At 34.9% G+C, this 21430-nt stretch overlaps 2 protein-coding genes across 2 annotated transcripts in view; both read right to left on the reverse strand.

The window, feature by feature from the left end:
* Positions 1-6405: 6405 nt before the first annotated feature.
* On the reverse strand, positions 6406-6828 carry LOC142345128 (uncharacterized). Its single transcript, XM_075397215.1, has one exon. It carries the CDS (start codon positions 6826-6828, stop codon positions 6406-6408), a length of 423 nt encoding a protein of 140 aa, XP_075253330.1.
* Positions 6829-7758: 930 nt separating this feature from the next.
* The window catches only part of LOC142345129 (uncharacterized), a 46332-nt gene continuing 32660 nt past the window's right edge, over positions 7759-21430 (reverse strand). Inside the window, exons 4-5 of the mRNA XM_075397216.1 lie at positions 10562-10843; positions 7759-8343 (exon numbers count right to left, since the gene is read on the reverse strand). Of these exons, the coding sequence (XP_075253331.1) occupies positions 7759-8343; positions 10562-10843 (867 nt within the window). The remainder of the gene's footprint in view (positions 8344-10561; positions 10844-21430) is intronic.

Genomic DNA, 21430 nt, shown 5'->3' on the forward strand with positions numbered 1-21430 from the left:
AGCTGAATCTAGAACAAAACCAGACTACAATTCTTCAGGCAAAAATTGAGGCGCAGAAATTTGCTTTTGCACATAATGTTCCGACCCCGCTCAATCACGTTTTTGACTGAATTGCCCACCAAATAAAGACGAGATAGAAACACTCCGAAAAATCATCTGTTTTTCAAAAAAATAGGGCCGATGATACCTACCATTAAGGAGAGTAAGAGACAAGACAAACAACAAACACAAATAAAAAACCACAATCAATACTTACGCCAAAAACTCATAGTTTATCTTTTCCAAAAAAATGAAGAAAAAGTCAAAATGGCATCAAAAATAACTAAACCAATGACCGAAAAAGAAATGAGTACTCTTTTTTTAATGAGAATAGTTAACAAGTCGACAGAAAAAAAAGGTGTAAACTTAGGAAACACGGTTACATTTTCCCAAAACCATTAAACTCAAAGTCATGGAAACCATTAGATATCAACTGCAATTGTTCAATGGCTTCATTTATACCTTAGTTCAAAATCATTGAGTTCTGCCAATAACCAGAATGTCGTACGACTACCAAAAAACCAATACAGGCAAAAATCAAAACGTCAATTCAAATTTGCGAGGAAACGGTGACGATGCCTATAAAATCAATCTAATCATTCGAAAAATCAAATATATCCGAATGCGCCTTCTTTCAACGCCATTAGTATGATTTGCAATTTGTCGTTCATGCGCACTTAGTGTGATGATTGGAAAAGACAGCAAAAGAGAATCTCAAGAAACGGAAATTGTCAAAAAAAAAGTTTTTAAAAAATGATAACAAAACTCGTACTATCAACGCCCAAACAACAATATATGAAAATTAAAATTGAAGAACTCAATATAATTCACTTGAAAAGGAATGCAAATCCATCGCCAAAAGTTGACAGAAATAAGATCGAAGTCGGAGGTCGCAAATCTCAAAAAGCCAATATTTTTTGAAAGATTTACAAAAACCATGAGAGTTCTTTTAAGGAAATGGTAAACAGATTATCTTGCTACCACATAGGGAGCCAGTTGAATAAGTTAGTGATTCTAAATCAAAAGATTACAAAATTAAAAACCAATACAGGCAGAACTCACAATTTCAATCAATTTTACGCAAACCGTGTAGAAGCAAAAAACTATTTGCTGTTCGCTGAAATTACCATACGATCTCACTGGCCTTCATTTGCACGCAAACTTTACCTGATTAAAATTGAGGTTGGACCTGAAATCATTCAGGTCTGTAACTCACATAAATGAAATATGAAAAATGTCAAAAGCATTTCAAGAAAGTATACAGCGCGCCGCTACAATCCGAACATTTGTTGAACTGGAATAATCCACAAATGGAAGAAAACTGTTTTTGCTCATGCTGTTGTTATATTAAAATCTAAATTGTTCCAAATATCACGGAAAAAGCTAATTTCAAAAAGAGTCAATACATAAAAAAGATAAATTTTGGGCACTTATCGAGTTATATTGCCGAAAAAATATTATGCATCACATGAAAGCTTTTTGATTTTTTCACTAGCTCTTTTAATACCAAATTGGTCATTGGTCGTTTGATTAACTAGACTGAGTCACCAACAGAACCTGAAATGATGGTTAAATCCAAGAATTCATTAAAGAATAGGAGAAAAGGTTTGTCCACCAAAAAAGGAAGAGATAAAAACATTCCAATAAATCACTTATTGTTCGGAAAAAAGAGGGCCGGTGATACCTACCATTAAGGAGAGTGAGAGACAAGACAAACAACAAAATCAAATCAAACAACAAGCATTAGTTACGACAAAAACTCATAGTTTATCTATTCAAAAAATTTTGAAGAAAAAGTCAAAATAGCATCAATATTAACTAAACCAACGACCAGAAAAGAAATGGGACCTTTTTATTGAGAATAATTAACAAGACGAATGAACTGAAATCGATTGGATATCTGCCAATATCCAGAATGTCGTACGACTACCAAATACCAGTACAGGCAAAATTCAAAACGTCAAATCAGGTTTGCGAGGAAACGGTGGCGATGCCTATAAAATAAAAATATTCATTCGAAAATTCGAATTTTTCCGATTGCGCCTATTTTCAACGCCATTAATCTGATTTGCGACTTGTCATTCATGCGCCCTTAGTGTGATGATTGGACAAGACAGCAAATGAGAATCTCAAACAGAAAAAAAAGTAAAAAAAGTTTTTAAAAATGATAACAAAACTCGTACTATCAACGCCCAAACAACAATATTTGAAAAATAAAATTGAAGAAGTCAATATAATACACTTGAAAAGGAATGCAAACCCATCGCTCTGCTAAGACTACGCTAAAAGTTGGAAGAAATAGGATCAAAGGTCGCAAATCTCAAAAAGTCATTATTTTTCGAAAGACTCATAAAAAGCGTGGGAGTTCTTTTAACAAAATGGTAAACATATTATCTTGCTACAACATAGGAAGCCAGTTGGACATGTTAGTGATTCTAAATCAAAAGACTACAAATTAACAATCAATACTGGCAGAACTCAAAATTACAATCAATTTTACGCAAACTGTGTAGAAGCAAAAAATTATCTGCTGCTCGTTGAAATTACCAAACGATCTCACTTCAGTTGCACGCAAACTTGACCTTTGAAAAATTGAGGTTGGACTTGAAACCATTGTGGTCTGCCACCAACATAAGTAAAATAAAAAAAGTTACATTAAATATAAAATGTTCCAAAGATCAGGGAAATAGAGAACTGGACTAAAAAGTCAATACATCAAAAAAAGAAGAATTTTGTATACTTACCAATTTAAATTACCAAAAAAACCATTATACATCAAATGAAAGCAATTCATTTTTCAATAGCGTCTTTAGTACCAAATTGGTCATTTGATTAATTAGACTGAGTCACAAACAGAACATGAAATGGTGGTTAAACTAAAGAATTCATTAAAGATTGCGGGAAAAGGTCTGTCGGAGCCAAAAAAACTTGAGCTTTACTCAAAATGCACCAAATTTTATGGGGCTTTAATTGAACATAAATTAAGCCTCCCCCTTACGGATATGCTAAATGAAAACGGTCTTGCTTTTAATTTTGATGAAAAATAATATTTTAAAAAGGAGAGACCAAAAATACAATCCAAATCCTTTTTCATTGCAATAATCAACAATTGGAAAAAATGGCGTTATCGCTGTAGGAAAAACGATTGAAAAAAAGCGTGTGTAAAACAACTGTTCTAAATCATTGCGTTACAGTGTTATCTGAAAAGAAATCACAATATACCAAAAAGAAATTATGCATTTTTTTCTAAATATTGATTTAAATTAGTGTAAAACTGTAAAAATGTTGTTTCCAGAAAACTTTCTGAGAAACCCGATGTACAATAAGCCCATATCTGAGTAAACGAAGATTGTGTCAGTAGTTTCCACGTCCGTCTGTACTGCCGGTTAAACTGAACAAAATTGGCCAAACCGACCTATTTGATGCCATTATGTGAAAAAAAAAGAAAATGCTGAATTTTCAAAAACTTAGCTGAAGTTGTAGCCAAGACAGATTGTTCAGACAAATCACCAACTCCCTTTTATCTTTCAACTTAACACCAATGCCAATATTGTTAACAATTTTATCTTATTTTAAGCAAAATTTACAAAAAATCTGAACAAAACACCGGAAGTTAGGCGGACGTTAGCAAAACCTTAAACCTCCGTAACTCCTCGGGAGAGCGAAATTCAAAACTTTTTTTGAAAGTGAAATTATACGCTGGACAACCTTTCTAATGATACGGCACGCAACCCTGTCTCCCCCACTAAAGTCGGTCGAAACAACAAGGAGGCTCGGTAATGTGCGTTTGCGCATAATGTTCTGACTAGGCTCGACCGTGTTCTTGACTAAATTGTTAACTAAATGAAGAAAAGATAGAAAATTTTCAAAAAATTTTATTTTGTTCAAAAATAATTGTTGTATCTATCTGAAAAATTGCTTTAAACTCAAAACACTAAGTGAAACGAATATTGCCTCATTAGAGGGCCGGTGGTAACTGCAATTGAGGAGACTAGGAGCCAAGACAGACAACAAAATCAAATGCAAACAAAAAGCCTTAATTACAACCAAAACTCAATGTCGATCTATTTAGCGTAATATATACAAATTGATTTGCATTTTATAAAAAAAAAGATATAGGACCTGGCCTTATAGAGAGCTATTAACATTACGTTTATTCTTTTTAAAAACGAATTGTTTCAAAGACATCAAAAACCATTAACTATCAAATTGAAATAATTAAAAAAGGTCAATTATACCTCCATTGAGAGCATTGATCATCAAACATATCTTAGGAAAATATGAATGCTAAGAAAATGAAAAATCAGGTTTAGTTTCACAGCCAAAAAACCATTATAGAATTTATAAAGCAATAAAACAGCAAAAAACACTATATGTCACCTCATTTTAAGGAGAAGGAGACCTCTCTGTTTGTTGAAGCAACGCTCAGTCAGGGTGACAAAAAAAAGAAAAAAATAGGCATATTTGAGAAAAACAATTATTTTCTTAAAATCATAAGCAATAATAACCATATGCTTTCAACTAAAACAAAGTAAATAGGCCTACTTGTTACTGCTTATTGGGCATGTCATTTCTGAGTCTGCGTTAAAAAACTGAAGAAAATAACGAATAGAGGCACAACTCAAAATTTCACAAACATTATAAAGCAAACAGAGGTTTGATGCCACAAAAAATTAAGGTTTTCAATGAAATTTTAATGTACGATCGTGGGCCTTCATTTGATTGTAAATCTGATTCGCCAATAATTTAGCTGTGGTTTGAAATCACTCTTGTCTTAACTTAGATAAAAAAACAAAAAAGGCAAAAAAACTTTATAAAAAACAGCGCTCCCTTATAATTGGAATAATTTATTAATTTTTAAAATCCACAGTTATATAATTTCGAATTACAGTAGTGAAAACCATTAGGTATCAATTGAAAGCATTAGATAATTTCTTTAGAAGCTTCTTAGATAGCAATTTTTTAGACCTTTGAATATTTAGACTTAAAAATAGTTCTTTAAATTAACAAAAGTACTGGCAAAGGTCATTAATTCATTAAAAATTTACAAAACCAATTTTGCGAAATCAAAATTTGTCTGTAATTGGGATGAAAAATCAACATCAAACATCAAAATGAGACTAAAACTGGCCTTGCTGTCACTGGAAAAATGCTCAATAAAAGTTTTTGCGGAACAAAAATATCAATATATCAACAAATAAATGATGCAGTTTTGATATAAACCGATACAAATTAGAGAAAGGCCTCCCAATTGTTAGTTTTATAAAACTTTCATGGGAACCAGAGGTAAAACTAGCCCTCAACTTTGTAAACCAGGATCGTGTAATTAAATTTGAGAAGTCAATTTGGATAGAGATGACTCAAGATGCAAATTTGGTCCCATTTTTTATGGAAAAAAACGTGCCACGTATTCAAACATTTGGGCTAGACTTTATCTAAAAAAGTTGGTCCAAACAATTGAGCAACTCTGTCATCTTTAAATTTTGAACGAATGGCTATTGTTAAGAACTTTTCTTATTTTTAGTGAAACAGATTCAAAATTTCAATAATTTCATATAAATCATTACGCTCACGCAAGTTGCAACAATTGAATATTAAAAGCTTCGATGTCTTTGCGACAGAAAAACTTCAAGAAATCTTACAAAGGTTTTGACGCGCAGCTATAAATTGAAACATGAGCACAGCAGCAATCTTAGATCGATAAATACTAAATCAGAACATTAAATCAAGGTCGATTAATAAGTTTCAACGTCTTGAATATTAAATCGTTAATAAACAAAGCCTTGATCTAGTGGCTTCAAATCCCTGAAGTCGACTGGCTTCTCGTGTTGTTAATATCTTCATACTATCCCGCAAAACAGTTGCAAAAATTAAAAAAAGCAGCGTGACAATGCCCTGGCCCTCGACTTGACAATAGGGGGGCTCTGGCGTCTTGTCGTCTTTAGATTACTTGGGTTCAAAACTTGGGCTTGATGAAATTACCTTTATTCCATGGCTTCAGCACGACACGTGCGCTTTGCTTAATCGTATATTTCGGGCTTATGAATCAAATTCAAAGGAATCAAATTTTTGGCGGCAAAAAATGGTATGTCAGAATCAAAAGAAATATCGATGTCGATAACATTCTCGGAGCCTACATTACCTAACCTCCTATTCTTACGTGGGTGGTTTCGAAAAAGCATGTGCAAGCTTAACCGCTGGTCGGGTTAAAAATCCTAAAGCAGTTTTTACTTCACAAGACACAGAAGTTTTGTCGGTGCCGGTGAATGTCCTTGTCACGCGTCCCAATGGCCATATCCCCCTTGGAGTCCATCCTTCATCGATCCAGACAATATCATCGACTTCCAAATTGGCCTCAGGTTTGATCTACTTCTTTCTGGCGCTCAGAGTCGGAACGTACTTTCTCAAAGGTCTTTCCCAGATTATTTCGATTCTTTGTCGCACTTTTATCCACGTTTTCGTCTGGACGGTGGGATTCTCTTTGAAGACACATAATGGGATATTCGAAAAAGCCCTGCCCATCAGAAAGTGATTAGGTGTGGGTGGATCCTCGTCTTCGACATCACTTCTGACATGTGTCGAGGGTCTCGCATTAACTAGACGTTCGGTCTCGGTGACGATGGTTGAAAAGGTGTCCCAGGTCAACTTTGCCGATCGTAAGTTCAAAAGAAGAGCTCGTTTTACGATCTGTACGAGCCTCTCCCACACCCCACCGAAGTGAGGGGCAGAAGGAGGGTTTAGACGCCATTCAACAGACTGATTCAGTAAGTTACTGTCTAATGAACTCATGGTGGAGCTTGAGTGGTTGTCGTTGTATGTTTTCTGGCTCCAAGAAAGTTGCTGCCGTTGTCACTGAGGAATAGTCGAGGTTTTCACCGTCTTGCGATGAATCTTTGGATGGCTGTAATTGCAAGTTGTTGTCTTTAATTCTTCTGTCACTTCCAAGTGCACAGCTATCGTGACAAGACAATTGAAGAAGCAGATATAGGCCTTTTCCTCTTTATTCCGCTGTATAACGGTAAAAAGGCCAATATAGTCAATTCCGACGTTTGCAAAAACTACAGAAGACTCATTTTTTAGAAATCTGATGTTGGGTAGGTCCGCCACTGTTGGTTGAAGTCCTTGGCCTTTTAAACATCTGCAATCAAAGCACTTGTATGTGATACTTCTAAGAGCGTCGCGAAGATTAAGCACATAGAAGTTTTGCTGTACATAGTTGTTGACGATTTTATTCCCAAAATTCATACGAATGTCGTGGCATTTAACTAAAAAGAGCCGAGTAATGGTTCTTTTGCATTGAGAATCATTGGATGTTTTGTGTTGTGACCAATGTACTTCTTTTGGTTCTGCCACCGACATGCAACGTGTTGTCTCTGAGAAACGGTGAAAACTGAAGAAGCTTGTCTTTTGTTGGAAAAGATTTCTTCTGCTTCAGAAATTTGACTGATGTACCAAAAGAGTTTTGCTGTGATGCTTGCAGTAGTTGATTTCTCAATTTCTCTATAACCGTACAGTTGAGTGCTGTCTTTCTCTTCGTTTTAAGTATGCTGAGGAAACGGAAGAGTTGTGTGGTAGCGTTGAGCAATTTGGCCCATTTTGAGAATCTTTCAACGTCAATGATGGCTTGAATTGGTCGTTGTAATGTTGTGACATTCGTTTTCTCCGCGTAAAGTATCTTGCTCCAAATGTCTTTCGGCTCATACAAAAAAGATGGAGGAGTTAACCACAATTTGACAAGATCATTTGGGTCAATTTCACGAGATACGTGATCTGCTGGATGTTCTTTCCGCAGATGTGTCTCCAATTATCAGGTGAAGAGTTGTTTTGAATTTCACGCACGCGGTTGGCCACGTAAATTTTGAGTTTGTCTGTGCTTTTAATCCAAGCTAGGACAGCAGTGCTCTCACACCAATAAACGGTCTCCTTGAAAACCAAGCGTGTTCCAAGAACTGCGGCCTGAAGCTCCATTTTTGGAATACTGAGCTGCTTGATGAGGTCAACCTTGGCTTTGCTTATGAGAAATGAGCATGAAACGCTATTTTCTGAAGAACTTCTGATATAAACTACAGCTCCATAAGCTAGTTGCGAGGCGTCGCTGAATATGTGAAGTCCATGCTGTTTATCCACTGATGAAGGGGACTTTATAAAATGAGGAAGTTCATTGGGTGGTGCTGATTGGTATTTGTCAATCCATTTTTGAATCATTTTCCGTTTTTCAAATGGCAAAGGGTCATCCCAAGCTAATCCTTCTTTCCATACATCCTGTAGAATAATCTTGAGTGTTATTACTAGTGGGGTTTGTACCTTCACAGACAAAACTTCCCAGAAACAGCTAGTCAAACTAGGTGGTCTTGGCGAAAGTTAATTTAAATTTATCCTCGAAAGTGTGGGACACTATGTTTCCGTTTAAGGCTTTTTGGGAACTTTCAAAGAACATCCGCAGCCTATTATACATCTAGCAATATTTTATAACAAACAAAATAGACACGAATTCTCTTAATTTTTCAGAAGAAGAACAAAAAGACTAATTAAAGAACTAAACGAAATAAAGTCACTGGGTCCTTTTTACTGTTGTATTGTAACTTCTCTCACGAGATTGAAGCTGATTAGCATCTAATACTCATAAAAAGTGCAATCCTGAAAATTTGAGCAACGATGTTAACTTAAAAGCGGTCTCCTCCAAATTTAAAAAAATATCTGAGCAATAATTATGAGTGAAAAAAACTGAAAACAGCGACTGCGATAGAACAAAATTCAGTCCAAAATACAGGCAAATGACTGAAAAAATTGTAGTGGGCAAAAATGGAGAAAAAGTTCACACTTCAAGTAAAAAAAGAGAAAAAGTTCAGACTTCAAACTTCTCCCCATTTTAGTGTTCTTATGAGCATTTCAATCTGCTTATATTTGAACACCTGGAGTCAGATTGATAAAAAAATGAAGGCCGCTTGCCAATTGAGTGGAACAAAAGAATGAAAAAACCTTTTTTGCGGCATCAAACAAACTATGGTGACAGATTGCTATTGTTGAAAAGCATCCCAAAATTGAATAAATCCAAATGTTACATAATTTCTACGGGTTCAGAAATAAGATACACGTATAAATAAACAGAATTTTTTGGAGAACGCAGGATGAAACTGTTCCATTGAACCGATATGTTCCATTTGGGTCTTACATCTAAGTTTTACAACGAACAGCCAAACATGAAACCTACAACCCGTATTATGCTTCAATTTTCAAAAATGATACTAGGTGATTTCAATTATATAGATTAACATGAAAGGTTTAACCCTAAGTTATATTCGTGAAAATTCCATTTTTGAAATAACAAAAATAGACGTTTTTATAGCAACAAGAGCTCAAGAAAGCAAAAAATTTTCACCGAATTCAATTGAAACTCTTATTCACTGGAAATTCCAATCCTCTTAAATTTCAATAATTTGAAGTTTTAAATTAATCATCTAAAAATTTTTACCATTTTACCTGAATTTTTGAAGTTGTTTGCAAACAAATTCTATGTGCTCTTCGAATGTTAAGTGAGAGTTAATAATTATACTTATAATTTGAAACGATGGCAGTTATCTAAAAGGCAGTCTCCATGTTGTCGTGAGCTATTTTTCTTTTTCAAAAATATTTAGAAAAAAAACTTTTCGAGTGGTTGATTTCGAGCTTGTTTGAATGCAGCCATCCGCCAATGGATGTTATCTCTTTGTTTAGTTTTTCACAAGAGGGTTATGTTGGAAAAGGCAAGAAAGTGTCATTAGCAAACAAATACGGTGTGGTGTATCTACAAGGGTTCACTAAATTATACAAGTGTAATAAAAACAAGAAGGAATAGATTTTTTGAATGTAAAAACCAAAAGCTGTGGATAATTTCTAACTTTGAACAACTGTGTCCGGTTTTGTAAAAAAACACGCATGAAAACCCCACCCGATATTAGATAGAAAAATCAATCCCAAAGAAAAATACCCAAATAGAAATAAAACAAGACGGACATTAAACCCTACTTGACTGTTAAATATTTGAACATTTGGGCATGCATCGCGGGCCATTTCCATGGCTTAGCGTCCCTTGATATGAAACTATCACAACCGAGCAAATTGATAACATTGAACTTCGATGGTGACAATTTGATCCGTTATGATAGTGTCATTGCAAAAGTGAATGTATGTTTCCCACCGAGAAAAAGCGGGAAATGTACGAATAGGCAAGTTTCCCGCTCGGAATTGTGGGATACGTAAGTATAAGCAAGATTTCCGGGAATTCCACAGGGGTACAGTTTCCGAGAAACGAATTAATTTTTCGCGTGGGTGGGGGGATTTCCTATAAGAATCAGCATTAAGAATCATCATCAATGTCAATTTTAGCCCCCAATTATGGTATGTTTACCATGATGGGAGTGGGCCATAGGTTATCTGATCATTAAGCTGGGGGGGGGGGGGGGCTGGGAAAGAGTCGAATCAGCTTGGGAATCATTTCCGTTGGGTTTTTTACGAGACCCACTGCCTCTGATAGTCAACAAACCTGGGCAGTCTGTTCATCAGCACCGTGCACTGAATAAACAGAAGCAGCCAACCTCATTTCTTCCACATTCTCATAAATGTGGTCAAATGGTTCAATCACTTGATCTGGATCTGAAGTGAACGCAGCTGTAGCATTAACGGAATCCATTTTCATATTACTAATTGAGTCAAACGAGGAGTGGTTGTGGTTCGGGTAAGTCACGTGGTGATCAGTCGAGTTTTGCGGTCGTGAGTTCAGGTCTTCCAAAGTTGTAATAAAGCCTTGAGGTGACATCACAGCTAGCTAAAACATGTTATGGCGTCAAAGCTATGTCGAAAGATCAGCCGAAAATTAAGGCCGAGTTGAAGTACAGCGGTAAAATATATGGTCGAGGAACATAGAAATTATAATCAGCGAGAAAGAAATTATAGTTAAAATCAAGTGCTGAAATATTGAGTCGAGTTCAAGTCTTTTGAAATTTTTGTTTGAGCATGCTCATTTCGTTAGTCCAGACTTGGGTACTTTTATAGTCCAATAGGCCGAAAAGGTTCAGGTCTATATGGAAGCTATTTTTCAAGGAAAATTTAGATAAGAACAAAAAATGCCGGTATTTGGTTGATTAACGAAGAAGCCTGTTGAAAAAAAAAACAAGAAATTCCGGTGAAATGATCGAAGAACAATTCATGTTCTATTCTCCTGACATATGAACAAAAATTTATAAACTTTACAAAATGATGAGCAAAATGATAAACTCAACTTTAAGATTTACAAAACGATGTTATCATAAAATAAGTCCACAATGCAGTATTATAGGACACAAAAACCATATATCAATTTGTGAAAAATTGCACGTTGAAACTTGGTACCAGGTCTGCGGAGTAACGGCAAGCTTTTAAGCGACAAAATTATCTCAGAACTGTTTTACAATTTGGAAGATAAAAAATTGTTAATAAAATTCCAAACTTTTTTGCTCTTGAGAAGAGAGTATACAACTTTGAAAGCAGTGAAGTTTCATTCCACTCATTATTAGGCAGACAGGTTAAGCAATGAATTTTTGTAAATAAAGCAACAAAAAATAGATTCTAATTTATGACAATGAAGTCAATCGCAGATAATCTGTTAACAGCAATCTCAATTAATAGTGATCCATTTAAAAAAGACTGTTCTCAACGAAAACGGCTGCTTGATATCCTTAATATGTCACCAAGCATGAATATACATGGAAAAACAGGTTAACGCAAAAAAATTTAGACAGAAAAAAAATGCCATCAAATTGATTCGAACTTATTTAAATTCAGCAATAGTAGTAGTCATAGTAAAAACTTTGATATTACCAAAATTCAACCTATTATACTATGAAAATCAATGCATACGGCATTGCTGCAAATTGCCTTATTTCTGTTTTTAAAAATTTTATTGACAACATTCTGATCAGCAGAAAGTACATCGGCAACTAATAGACCCGAGTCCTTGAGTAGTTCAAGTTATCCTTAGAGTCACGACGGTTTATGTAAAACTTTCTCAGAAGGAGTTTGTGGTACGCTGATAGTTTCAAAATGTTTCAAGTTTCCCCGCCTCAATGAAATCATTTACAATAAACTGTCCTTTTGAAGCTGGATTCCGGAGTTAGCTAGTTTTTGGGAGAAGTGTTGACAAGTTCACCCACATTTTCTTTTAATAAACTCCTGGAATCAATTTTCAACGTGCAAAAAGACGTCAAACAAAAATAACACATTTCTATGGGTGAAAACCCGGAGAGCCAACTTAAAGATTATAGAGATCTATCTGACCGCCGGCGAAAACTTCAGAGGGGGTACATGATAATTTGGAGTTATCCTCAAAGCAAAAGCAGTATTTTCGCTATCGATAATATGTAATCGACAAAAATTTTTAAACCAGATGTCACAAACCAGACAAAAAACCAGATGTCACAGAACAATACCTTTAGGAACGCAACTGGTGTGAGCCCCTTATTCTGATAATGTTTCGATGACGTTAAACAGGTGGGGTCTGCCAGTTAGATATCAAAAAAGCTACAGAAAATGATTATTCAGGCCACAAAACTTCAACATTTTAAGCGACGACAACGTCAAAATCTTTTCAAAACCTGGTCAATCATTTCCTGCTCGACCTTCTTGTTATCAATGGAATTTATTTTGGTAAAGAAAAGCGATCAATTGAATAACTGTTGAATGTTGTTTTTGTAAAAACCGTGCTGTTTAAGGTTCAAATTCTTCTATATTAAGGTCAACCAAGGTAATAAAAAATTAGCCTCTGCTTTTCAATTTTGCTGTTTGACTCCGTCGAGTTGCGGTTATAAAAGAAGACTTTTTTTGCTGGCCACTTGCCCCGACAAAGTGGACAGTATGTCATTGATGAGTGATGAAACAGAGGAGCTGAAATAAGAGCGCAATTATTAGAACAATTAGGGGATTGACATCTGCAACAGATAGTGAGATAATGATCCACAGGACAATCTTAAGCAAAATGTTGAACCGTGCAGCTGTCACGAGCAAAATAGAACGCTGATTATCCCAACCCTCAATTAGGATGGGAGCAGAATGAGTCCCAGAAGACTTTTTTGATACACAGAGTGAGAAAGGATTTTTAAAGATTTGCTTTTCTTAAGTCTGACATAGCAGAATTTTGAAGATGACTCACAATAAAGGCAACAGAACTTCAGCCACGCAAAGAGTTCAACATATAAAAAGCAAGAATTTGCGTAAAGTTAGTTGTGGATTCAGTTAAAGACTTTTTCCTTCAGATGAAATCATAGTTTTCAGTATTTTCTGTCTTGCGTTTGTTGAGGCTAGATGAGAGTAGGTTTAATTGTTCTCCTAGCCATGTTTCAGGAACAATCATTTTTCTGCGAACCAAAGAAAAGTGCAACGAACACACGATGTCTTGGAATAAATCTTGACTAAAACTTCGCGCAAAAACTGCATAGAAAGGTCGATAAAGGGAGCGGCTTCAAATTGTAGTTGATCAACAGAGGGTTGTGGTCGGATAAGGGTAAATCCAATACTTAGTAGTCTTAGGAATCCGAATGAGTTACAAGAACGAGATCAAGAGCGTTGTCATTTCTGGGGGTCTGAGTTCTATTTGAGTGCTTCAAGAGCAAATTTTGCGTCAAAGAAGTCATTAAAAAATGCTCATCTGAAATTACAGCATTGCAAACTTCCCAATTTGCGTGTGACCGATTGAATTTTTTTGAACATAATCATCTAAAATAGCTAATGGTCTTCTAGTTATCTCAATAAACTTTTCAATTAAACAGCGTGTAGATTTCGAATTGGAATGAAATACTTGACGCCCGTGGAGGATAAAAAAAACTTAAGATATCTTTGTGAGAGTAGCTCAACTAAACTCAGACTCCTTATGTTTCCTCGGTGGATAAACATTGTAGTGATCTTCTTTCTATCAGTTTTCCGTTTTTGATTAAGAACAATTTTCCAGATTACCTTCCTTGTAGAGTACTCACCTCAAGTCTGAGCTAACATTGAGCTTCACGTTTAAATTTAGTCAGGAATAAATCAACAGATATTGAGGAATAAAATGTGTTCTCTCATTTCGGCCAAACATCGACGAAACTCTTTTCGCTTGATTTGAGATTTTATCTGGACAAGAAGACATTGCTTTCCACGTTTGTAAATTCTTTTCGTCTTAATGTTACCGCTGTCAGGTCCAAATCAACTTTTGAGCACATTACTTATCATTTGTTGGAGGGTGCACTTTTTTGATGACTTGGTTGAGTTTTTGCTTTCTTGTTCAATTCGCTCTTTGCTCTCGGCGAATCCCTTTCTAGCAATGCAAGACCGCGCTTTGATCTTTTTATTTAGATTATCCATAAAAAACCCGAACAAATCGTTGGCTCCTTTTCTCATGAACAGAACAAAACAAGAATTTAAATTCTCAGTTTGTTAGAATTTTTGCGACAAAATTTATTAAGAGAATAAGGAAGGCATATGTGCTGAAGAAAAGTTCTTGATCTGAAACATTTTTCTTGAATACTTTCGCTGTTGCACCTATAACCAAAATTAGCTATAACAAAAAACCACAATGCATAAATTTGAAAAGGATCTCGCTTGGAGGCATCGATTCAATTTAAATCTTAATTGTTAATATTATCAGCGCAAAAATTCACTTTAAGACAGGTCACACAAGAAACGGCCAGACAAAAAATCCGTCTAAAAAGAGCGTACCAAGAAAAGTCCAACGGTAATAAAATAGAGCCGAAAATTCTTTTGTGGGCATAATTTACCAAACACGATTTAGGATTACCAAAAACTATTGAAGATACCAGAAAATTAAGCTAAATTATTTAAAAAAGCAAACATTTGTTTCGGCAGTTAATTCTGATCAAAGGTGCATGGATTCTGCAGCAGATCCAAGAATTTGAAATTCTTGAAAACCATAGTTGAATGAAATTTTCAGTTCGAAAGCAAAATAATCAAGATGCTTCAGCTCATTTTATTAGCGGTAACCAAAAAAAAATAAAAATAAAAACTAAATTTAAAAAGTTTAGAAAAGAAAACAAATTTTAAATTGACTTTTAATACAAAAAGGCCGGCGATTAAAGTCTACTGCTTAAATGTTCAAAAAAATTAAATTCTAACCATCAAAACAGTAATCTACTTTTGTGTCTTATTAAACATAAAATTTAAAAAAACTCGGAAACACAAAAGAACTTCAAAAACACTTGAAACTTAGCTATCTTACCTGCCATATCACAAATTTCATTATTGAGCAACTGATAAAACTATCTAAATTACATTTCAATTAGGTGGGTATACAAAACGAAAAGAAAGCTCAATATTGGGCGTTCGAATGTAAAATTTTAATCGGTCAAAATCATAGCGACAATAGTTAAATCCTATTATCCCTGATGTATAGCCTCAGTTATACACTGTTAAAAATTTGAAGGCAGCTGAGTTCCTGCCTGATAAGGTAATTGACCAAAACAGGTCAGTGTTGCAGTTGCATTATTTTTTCCTAAACAACTGAACTGAAAATTGGGGCTTTCAAAACTTCCAGCAAATAGAGTCGGGTAGCTGCTCTGTTGCCTATCCACTACACTATAGCATGATCACAAAAATTAAATCCAGCAGATCAGTATAAGAGAAGGAGTAAGCGGGTGCTTTGCTTATGAGAGTGATTGAGTGAGTGAATGAGTATACACACCATTTTTATTCTCCATGTTGATATTTTTTAAAAGCGCATAAATGTTCACATTGTTTTGTTCAAATTTTGAAATTAATCTTGATTCAACTCCAGGAGCTGTCCTGCTGATTTTTTGTTGACTTTAATCCTGCAAAAAACAGGACTCACTGGCTAAGTAATGAAACTTGTTTTAGTAATTTGATGCCTTCTGTTCATATATAACAGTTTCAAAAACTATGTCAAAAATCAGTTCTAAAAAAGTTTTGTGATTATTGGGTTTTGCTTGTTATTGTAGTTCTTCTACCTCTAGGTCATATAATCTGAAGACAGACAGCTCCCATTAACTATTGGTTGAAATATAATCGAGGCTTTTCAAGGTTCGAATATATATCGAACTGTTTGAAAAACTTTAACACTACATGTTCAAAAAAGATATCGTTTTCTTCACTTTGCTCATTTTTGTAGTGAGTTTTTTGTTATACTGTCTAATTATAGACAGGTTCTATGTCCTACCTATAACCACAAATGATTCGATTTCACTGCTGAAGGTTTCATTGATTTCAGCTACCCTTTTCCGAAAAAAAAATTCACAAAAGTAAACAAAGTTATTTCTTTGGTTGCTCCATTTTGAAGTTAATTCTGTTACGTAGTCGTTTATTTAGTTTCAGAAACATTGAGACATGCTTTGAAACTATTGATAGAGTGATAGTTGTTAGAAATCATATTTCTAAGCGCATGCATCAGTCACAGCGTCATCGGTTGTTCACTTGCTGTCTTTTTTGGTCTTCTACAATGTTATTTTTGGCTGTTATTTCTTGTTGGTTTGTTTATCTCCTAAAAATTTGTTTAAAATGAAAAGCTGTTTTTCTAAGGCGAATGATAGTCCGAAGTTCGGATTTTTGGAGTTCAGGGTTCCGTTCACTCTATGTTTTCTCATTCGTTCAATAAGTTTTTTGGCCGCACGATCAATTTTTGTCTGAGAATATAATTTGCAGGTTTTAATTAGAGCTATTTTTAATTGTGGAGAACTACGATTACCAGAATTTTATTTGGTTTGGCAACAATTCGTCTTGATTACACGAAGCCAGACAATTTCTTATAATCAAAAGCTCTTTGTATAATCATTTTATATTTCTTCTGCATTGGCATAATTCTTTTGGATTGAAGAAACCGGAGCTATTTATAGCCTCCTTCTAATCAAATCTTTGAATCAGGAACAGAATGACCTTCATGGACGCAAAAATTCTGGTTTGAAAAAATTATTGTGATTTGCAGAGCAAAACCAAGATTCTCTAACGCCAGGAGTCAACTTTCTGTGGAAAAAGGTTTAGTGAAAATTTTGAAATCCTTTGCGGGTTTGAGTGCAGCCATAGACCCCTGAGCCGATCTGATCTCTTTCTGCTTTAGTCTTCCCAGAATCAAACTGTTATAAGTAAATTAGGCTTATTTAAGTTTAAAAAACATCCATTTGAAAACGCTACTTACAAAATAATACCGGCTCAGTTTCAATTAAGTTTCCAACCTAACCATTCTTATGGATAAATTCTTAGCTATCAAAAACAGAGTGCGACTACCAAAATAAAGTAATACTCTTGTCTCTTAGACTCAATACTGCCAGCTCTCGCTCTCGTTCACTATAATCATAATTGAGGCTTATAACTGATTGAATATTTATCAAACGGTTTGAAAAACATTCACACTACAATACATACCGAGTTCCCATTTTGCCCATTTTTTGAGGAGTTTTTTGCTGTACTTTCCGTTAGTTTCGTTATAATAGACGAGTCTTATTTGCTTCTTAGCATGGCAACTGATTACAGTTAACTGCTGGCCATTTTGGTTTTGGCAACTGTTTTCGAAAAAAAAACTATTAAACAAAACTTAACACAAAATTAATTTTTGATTGCTCACATTAATTGCAGCAATTTTTTGTTAATTTTGTTACGTAGTCACCTGATTACCTTCATAAACACTGAGATATGTTTTATAACTATTGATAGTGTGATAGTTGTCGGATTTTAAATTTTTAAGTGCATGTATCTGTCACTGTCACGCTATCAGTTATCCACTATCTCTGACTTTTTTGGTCTCATAAAACGTTAATTCTTGCCATTTTTCTTATTGGTTTGCTTATCTCCATTTACTGTATATCATTTGTGCAAAAAAAGAATCTGTTGTTCTAATCCGACTGATAGACCGCACTTCAGTGCGTTCAGTTTTTGGATGAGAAGTTCTCACTCTATCTTGTTTCATTCGCGCGAAAAGTTTTTTTTGGTCGGACGATAGTTTTTTTGTGTGAGAATAAGTTTTTCAGGCGTTAATCAGATTTGTTCATGTTAACTGTGGAATACTCAGACTAACAGCATTTTAATTGTTTTTGGCAACAATTCTTCTTGATTACACGAAGCCAGACAGTTTCTTTTTATCAAAAGCTTTTTCTAGTATTACTAAGTATTGTTTCCCCATTGCCATTATAAAACCATTTGACTAGAAGCAACTACAGCTATTTTGTGAAACGACGACCGGTTGACCTCCACTGAAGCAGAAGTCTGGTTTGGAAAATTTACTCTGCTTTGCCAACCAAAACCGCGACTCTCTTTGCTTTGTTGAAATTACAAACGCCAGGAATCAACTATGTGTCTGACTAAATTGAGTGAAAGTTTGGAAATCGTTTGCAACTTTGAGTGCAGCCGCGGATCCGAGCGCCTTTATCTCATATCCCTTTTTGCTTTAGCCTTCCCAGCAGATCTATACTTTAACATATAAAATGCACTCTTTTAGGTTTAAAAACAGCGAAATTACTACTTAACTTACCAAAGTTTTTCGGCTCAATTTCAAATAAGTTTCCATGCTAACATTTCTGATGGGTAAGTTCTTAGTTACCAAATAATAACTGCCGAAAACTGCAACTGTCAAAAATAACAAAATAATGGTAAAAAATTTGTCTGTCTATCTAATTTTCCATGCAACCCTATTGTTTTTAATTATAGGCGCCTAATTAGTAAGAAAAAGGTAATTAGACAAATTCGTATATCTTCGAGGAAAGTAAACTTACAAAAGAACTAAAGAAAGCTGCAAAAATTACTAAACTGACTGACATTAAAAGGAAAGGACTATCTATACAAGCCAAAATAATTTTGTGTTTAGATATGTTAGTATGGTACGTTGTTCTTTTTATGTTGATGGTAAGCACTTCTTTTTGTAACAAGTGTAAGTCAAGTTTTTAGTACTAAACTTTTGAGTTCAAAGCGCCGCATGATTGCGCGCTCTTTATCGCCTTTCCTTCAACTGAAGAAATGTTCAATAACTATTTTATTTTACAATTTATTTTCGAAATCAATGATTTCTCATTCAAGTCAAAGCGTATGAATTTACGGCCCTCTTGAAAAAGGGAAGACAAACATGGAAAACAAATACTTGACATTGAGAACTGAGTGCCATTTTCGCCATTTAATGAACTGCAGTTAAAAGCTGTGAAGTATAATTGATTATTTCACCGTAAAAACGGTGTTGAAAATTTTAAAGAGACAAATAGCAAAAAAGAACGGTCTGGTGGGTATACAATTAGACGCCAAAAAGACATCCGTTTTCTATGTTAAACGTCAATGATTCTACTTACGAAAGTAGCTTTTGCTCTCAATTTGAAATTGACGGACCAAATATTTCAGCTGCAAATTGGCTGTCGTCGAGCAAGTTCTACACAGCCAAGAAAAGTGAACAAAAATGGAAAAAATTTAACAAGAGTAATTATAAAAATGGAAAATCACAGTATGAAAAATAGAAAATGTTAAATTTTGGAGTCTGAACTTTTATGACAGTTTTCTCGGATGGCGGAGCAATGACCTTTGCCTAATATCGTGTGATTCTTTGGGTTCCGACTAGTTCAAATCTTTATTTTCGTTCTGTCTGCTATTTTTAAGTTAGCCCGAAAAACGTTACATGTCATTTTCCTTCAAAGTGTGCTAAGCGCTATTTGACAGTTTTTCTAAGGTGTGGTGGAAACTTTGAAAATGTGATGAATTTTTGTAAGAAATGCGTTGACAAGTTTTGAAATTAATCTTCCCAGAACATTCACCGCCTAGAACTAAATATTCAACTTATTCAGCAAAACTTTGACGTATTCAGAGGATTTTGTACAAAATTGTCTGCAAATAGCCGTATATTTGCTCAACTCGTGTTACTGTAAAAGATCTCATTCGCGCTATAAAATCTTTGCTGGTCTTCTTTGCGCATCATAATATTTTGTAACTTAACTTCGTATTTACCATTCTTTCCAGAGCAAAAATTAATAGTTTTTGATAGCCAGGAATTCGAGGTTAAATACGAGACAAATTTACAACTGCACGGAAAGTTTCAAAATACCGGTCATTCAGAATGACAAGTACAAGGGAAAGTTCTGATCATTGTGTTTAACGTCAAATTCATAGCTATCAATAACTAATAAATTTTGTATTGGAGGAAAAATAGTGAATTTGAAGTTACGTTACTAGATATCAGATGGGTAACGGAGACCAACCGGGTAAACATCAAGTGCCGAGCTACAGCATTCACTCAGGATTCTAAGTTGCTGAGCGTTAAAAAGAACAACCTTTCTGAGAAAACGCCACAGATTTAGACCTCGACTTATGAAAAGAATTAATTCTGGGGGTGGGGGTATTGACTACAATTACATGGTCAAGCACCTGTAAAAGTTGAGGTAAAATCTTTTCAAGGGTCACCTTTTGGGTCATTTTGGGTCATGGTTGTTCATAAGTGGAGGTCTAAACCTGGGAGGCAATGCCTCTTGTCGCAAAATTAAAAAACTGACAAAAGGCTCAATAAAAATGTCCCCCGCTGAACAATTGAACAGTGACCAAATCCATTCGATTATCAGTGAGAAAAAACAACGCAAACCTATGAAACTTTTATTATAGCAAACTTCTCAGTGGCAGAAAAGACAGCCACAAAGTAATTAATTGGCCGAATTGAAATAGAGAAATTCTTGCTATTTTAAAGTTTTTTTTGCATTCTGGTACCAGAAAAGACTAGACGTACACTTCACATTACGCATATGCACAAATGACAACCGTGAGTCAAATGTCTAATTTCGGGCACGTTATTGTTAATTTCACTCAGTATCTTTATCTGCGCCATCTTGACTAATGTGTCGAGAGAAAATGCAAAAGTAGCTAGAAGAGGCCCTAGAACTCTCCGAAAAACCTGCCACGATTCTATCAGATATTAAGCTGACCAGAATGAATGAATTAATTACCAAAGCCAAATGAAAGTAATCAGGATTGTGTTTTCATTTAACAAAAATTTTCAGAATAAAAATAGTAAAGTGGCGCTTGAAGATACTGCTAACTAAAAATCGCCAAATACATCCCCCCGCCCCACTAAAAGTGGTCCAAACTCCCTGTCTTTTGAATAATTTGACTATAAAACAATAGTAGTATAACAGATGTAAAAAGAAATCCATTCTGGTCAGAAAAGCAGCACTTGCTAGGCCGATAAACAGAAGTTGGAAAAACAGAAACCGCAGTCCAAGAACAACAACTTCAAATCAACGTAAAGCTGCTACGGATGCGCTTCATAAAACCATAAAGTTGATTGAAAATTCCGACTTGAAATAGAATTCCAATTGTTCGTGTCACAGCTTAGCCTGTTTCGTTCTATAGTTTTTGAATAGTTTTGGATTAGTTGAGACGGATTTGAGATCAAAAAGGGAGAAAGAAAGGATGACCAAAACCA

This window comes from Convolutriloba macropyga, chromosome 8 (genome assembly GCF_964194025.1).
Source record: "Convolutriloba macropyga chromosome 8, txConMacr16.3, whole genome shotgun sequence".
NCBI classification, from domain to species: Eukaryota; Metazoa; Xenacoelomorpha; order Acoela; family Convolutidae; genus Convolutriloba; species Convolutriloba macropyga.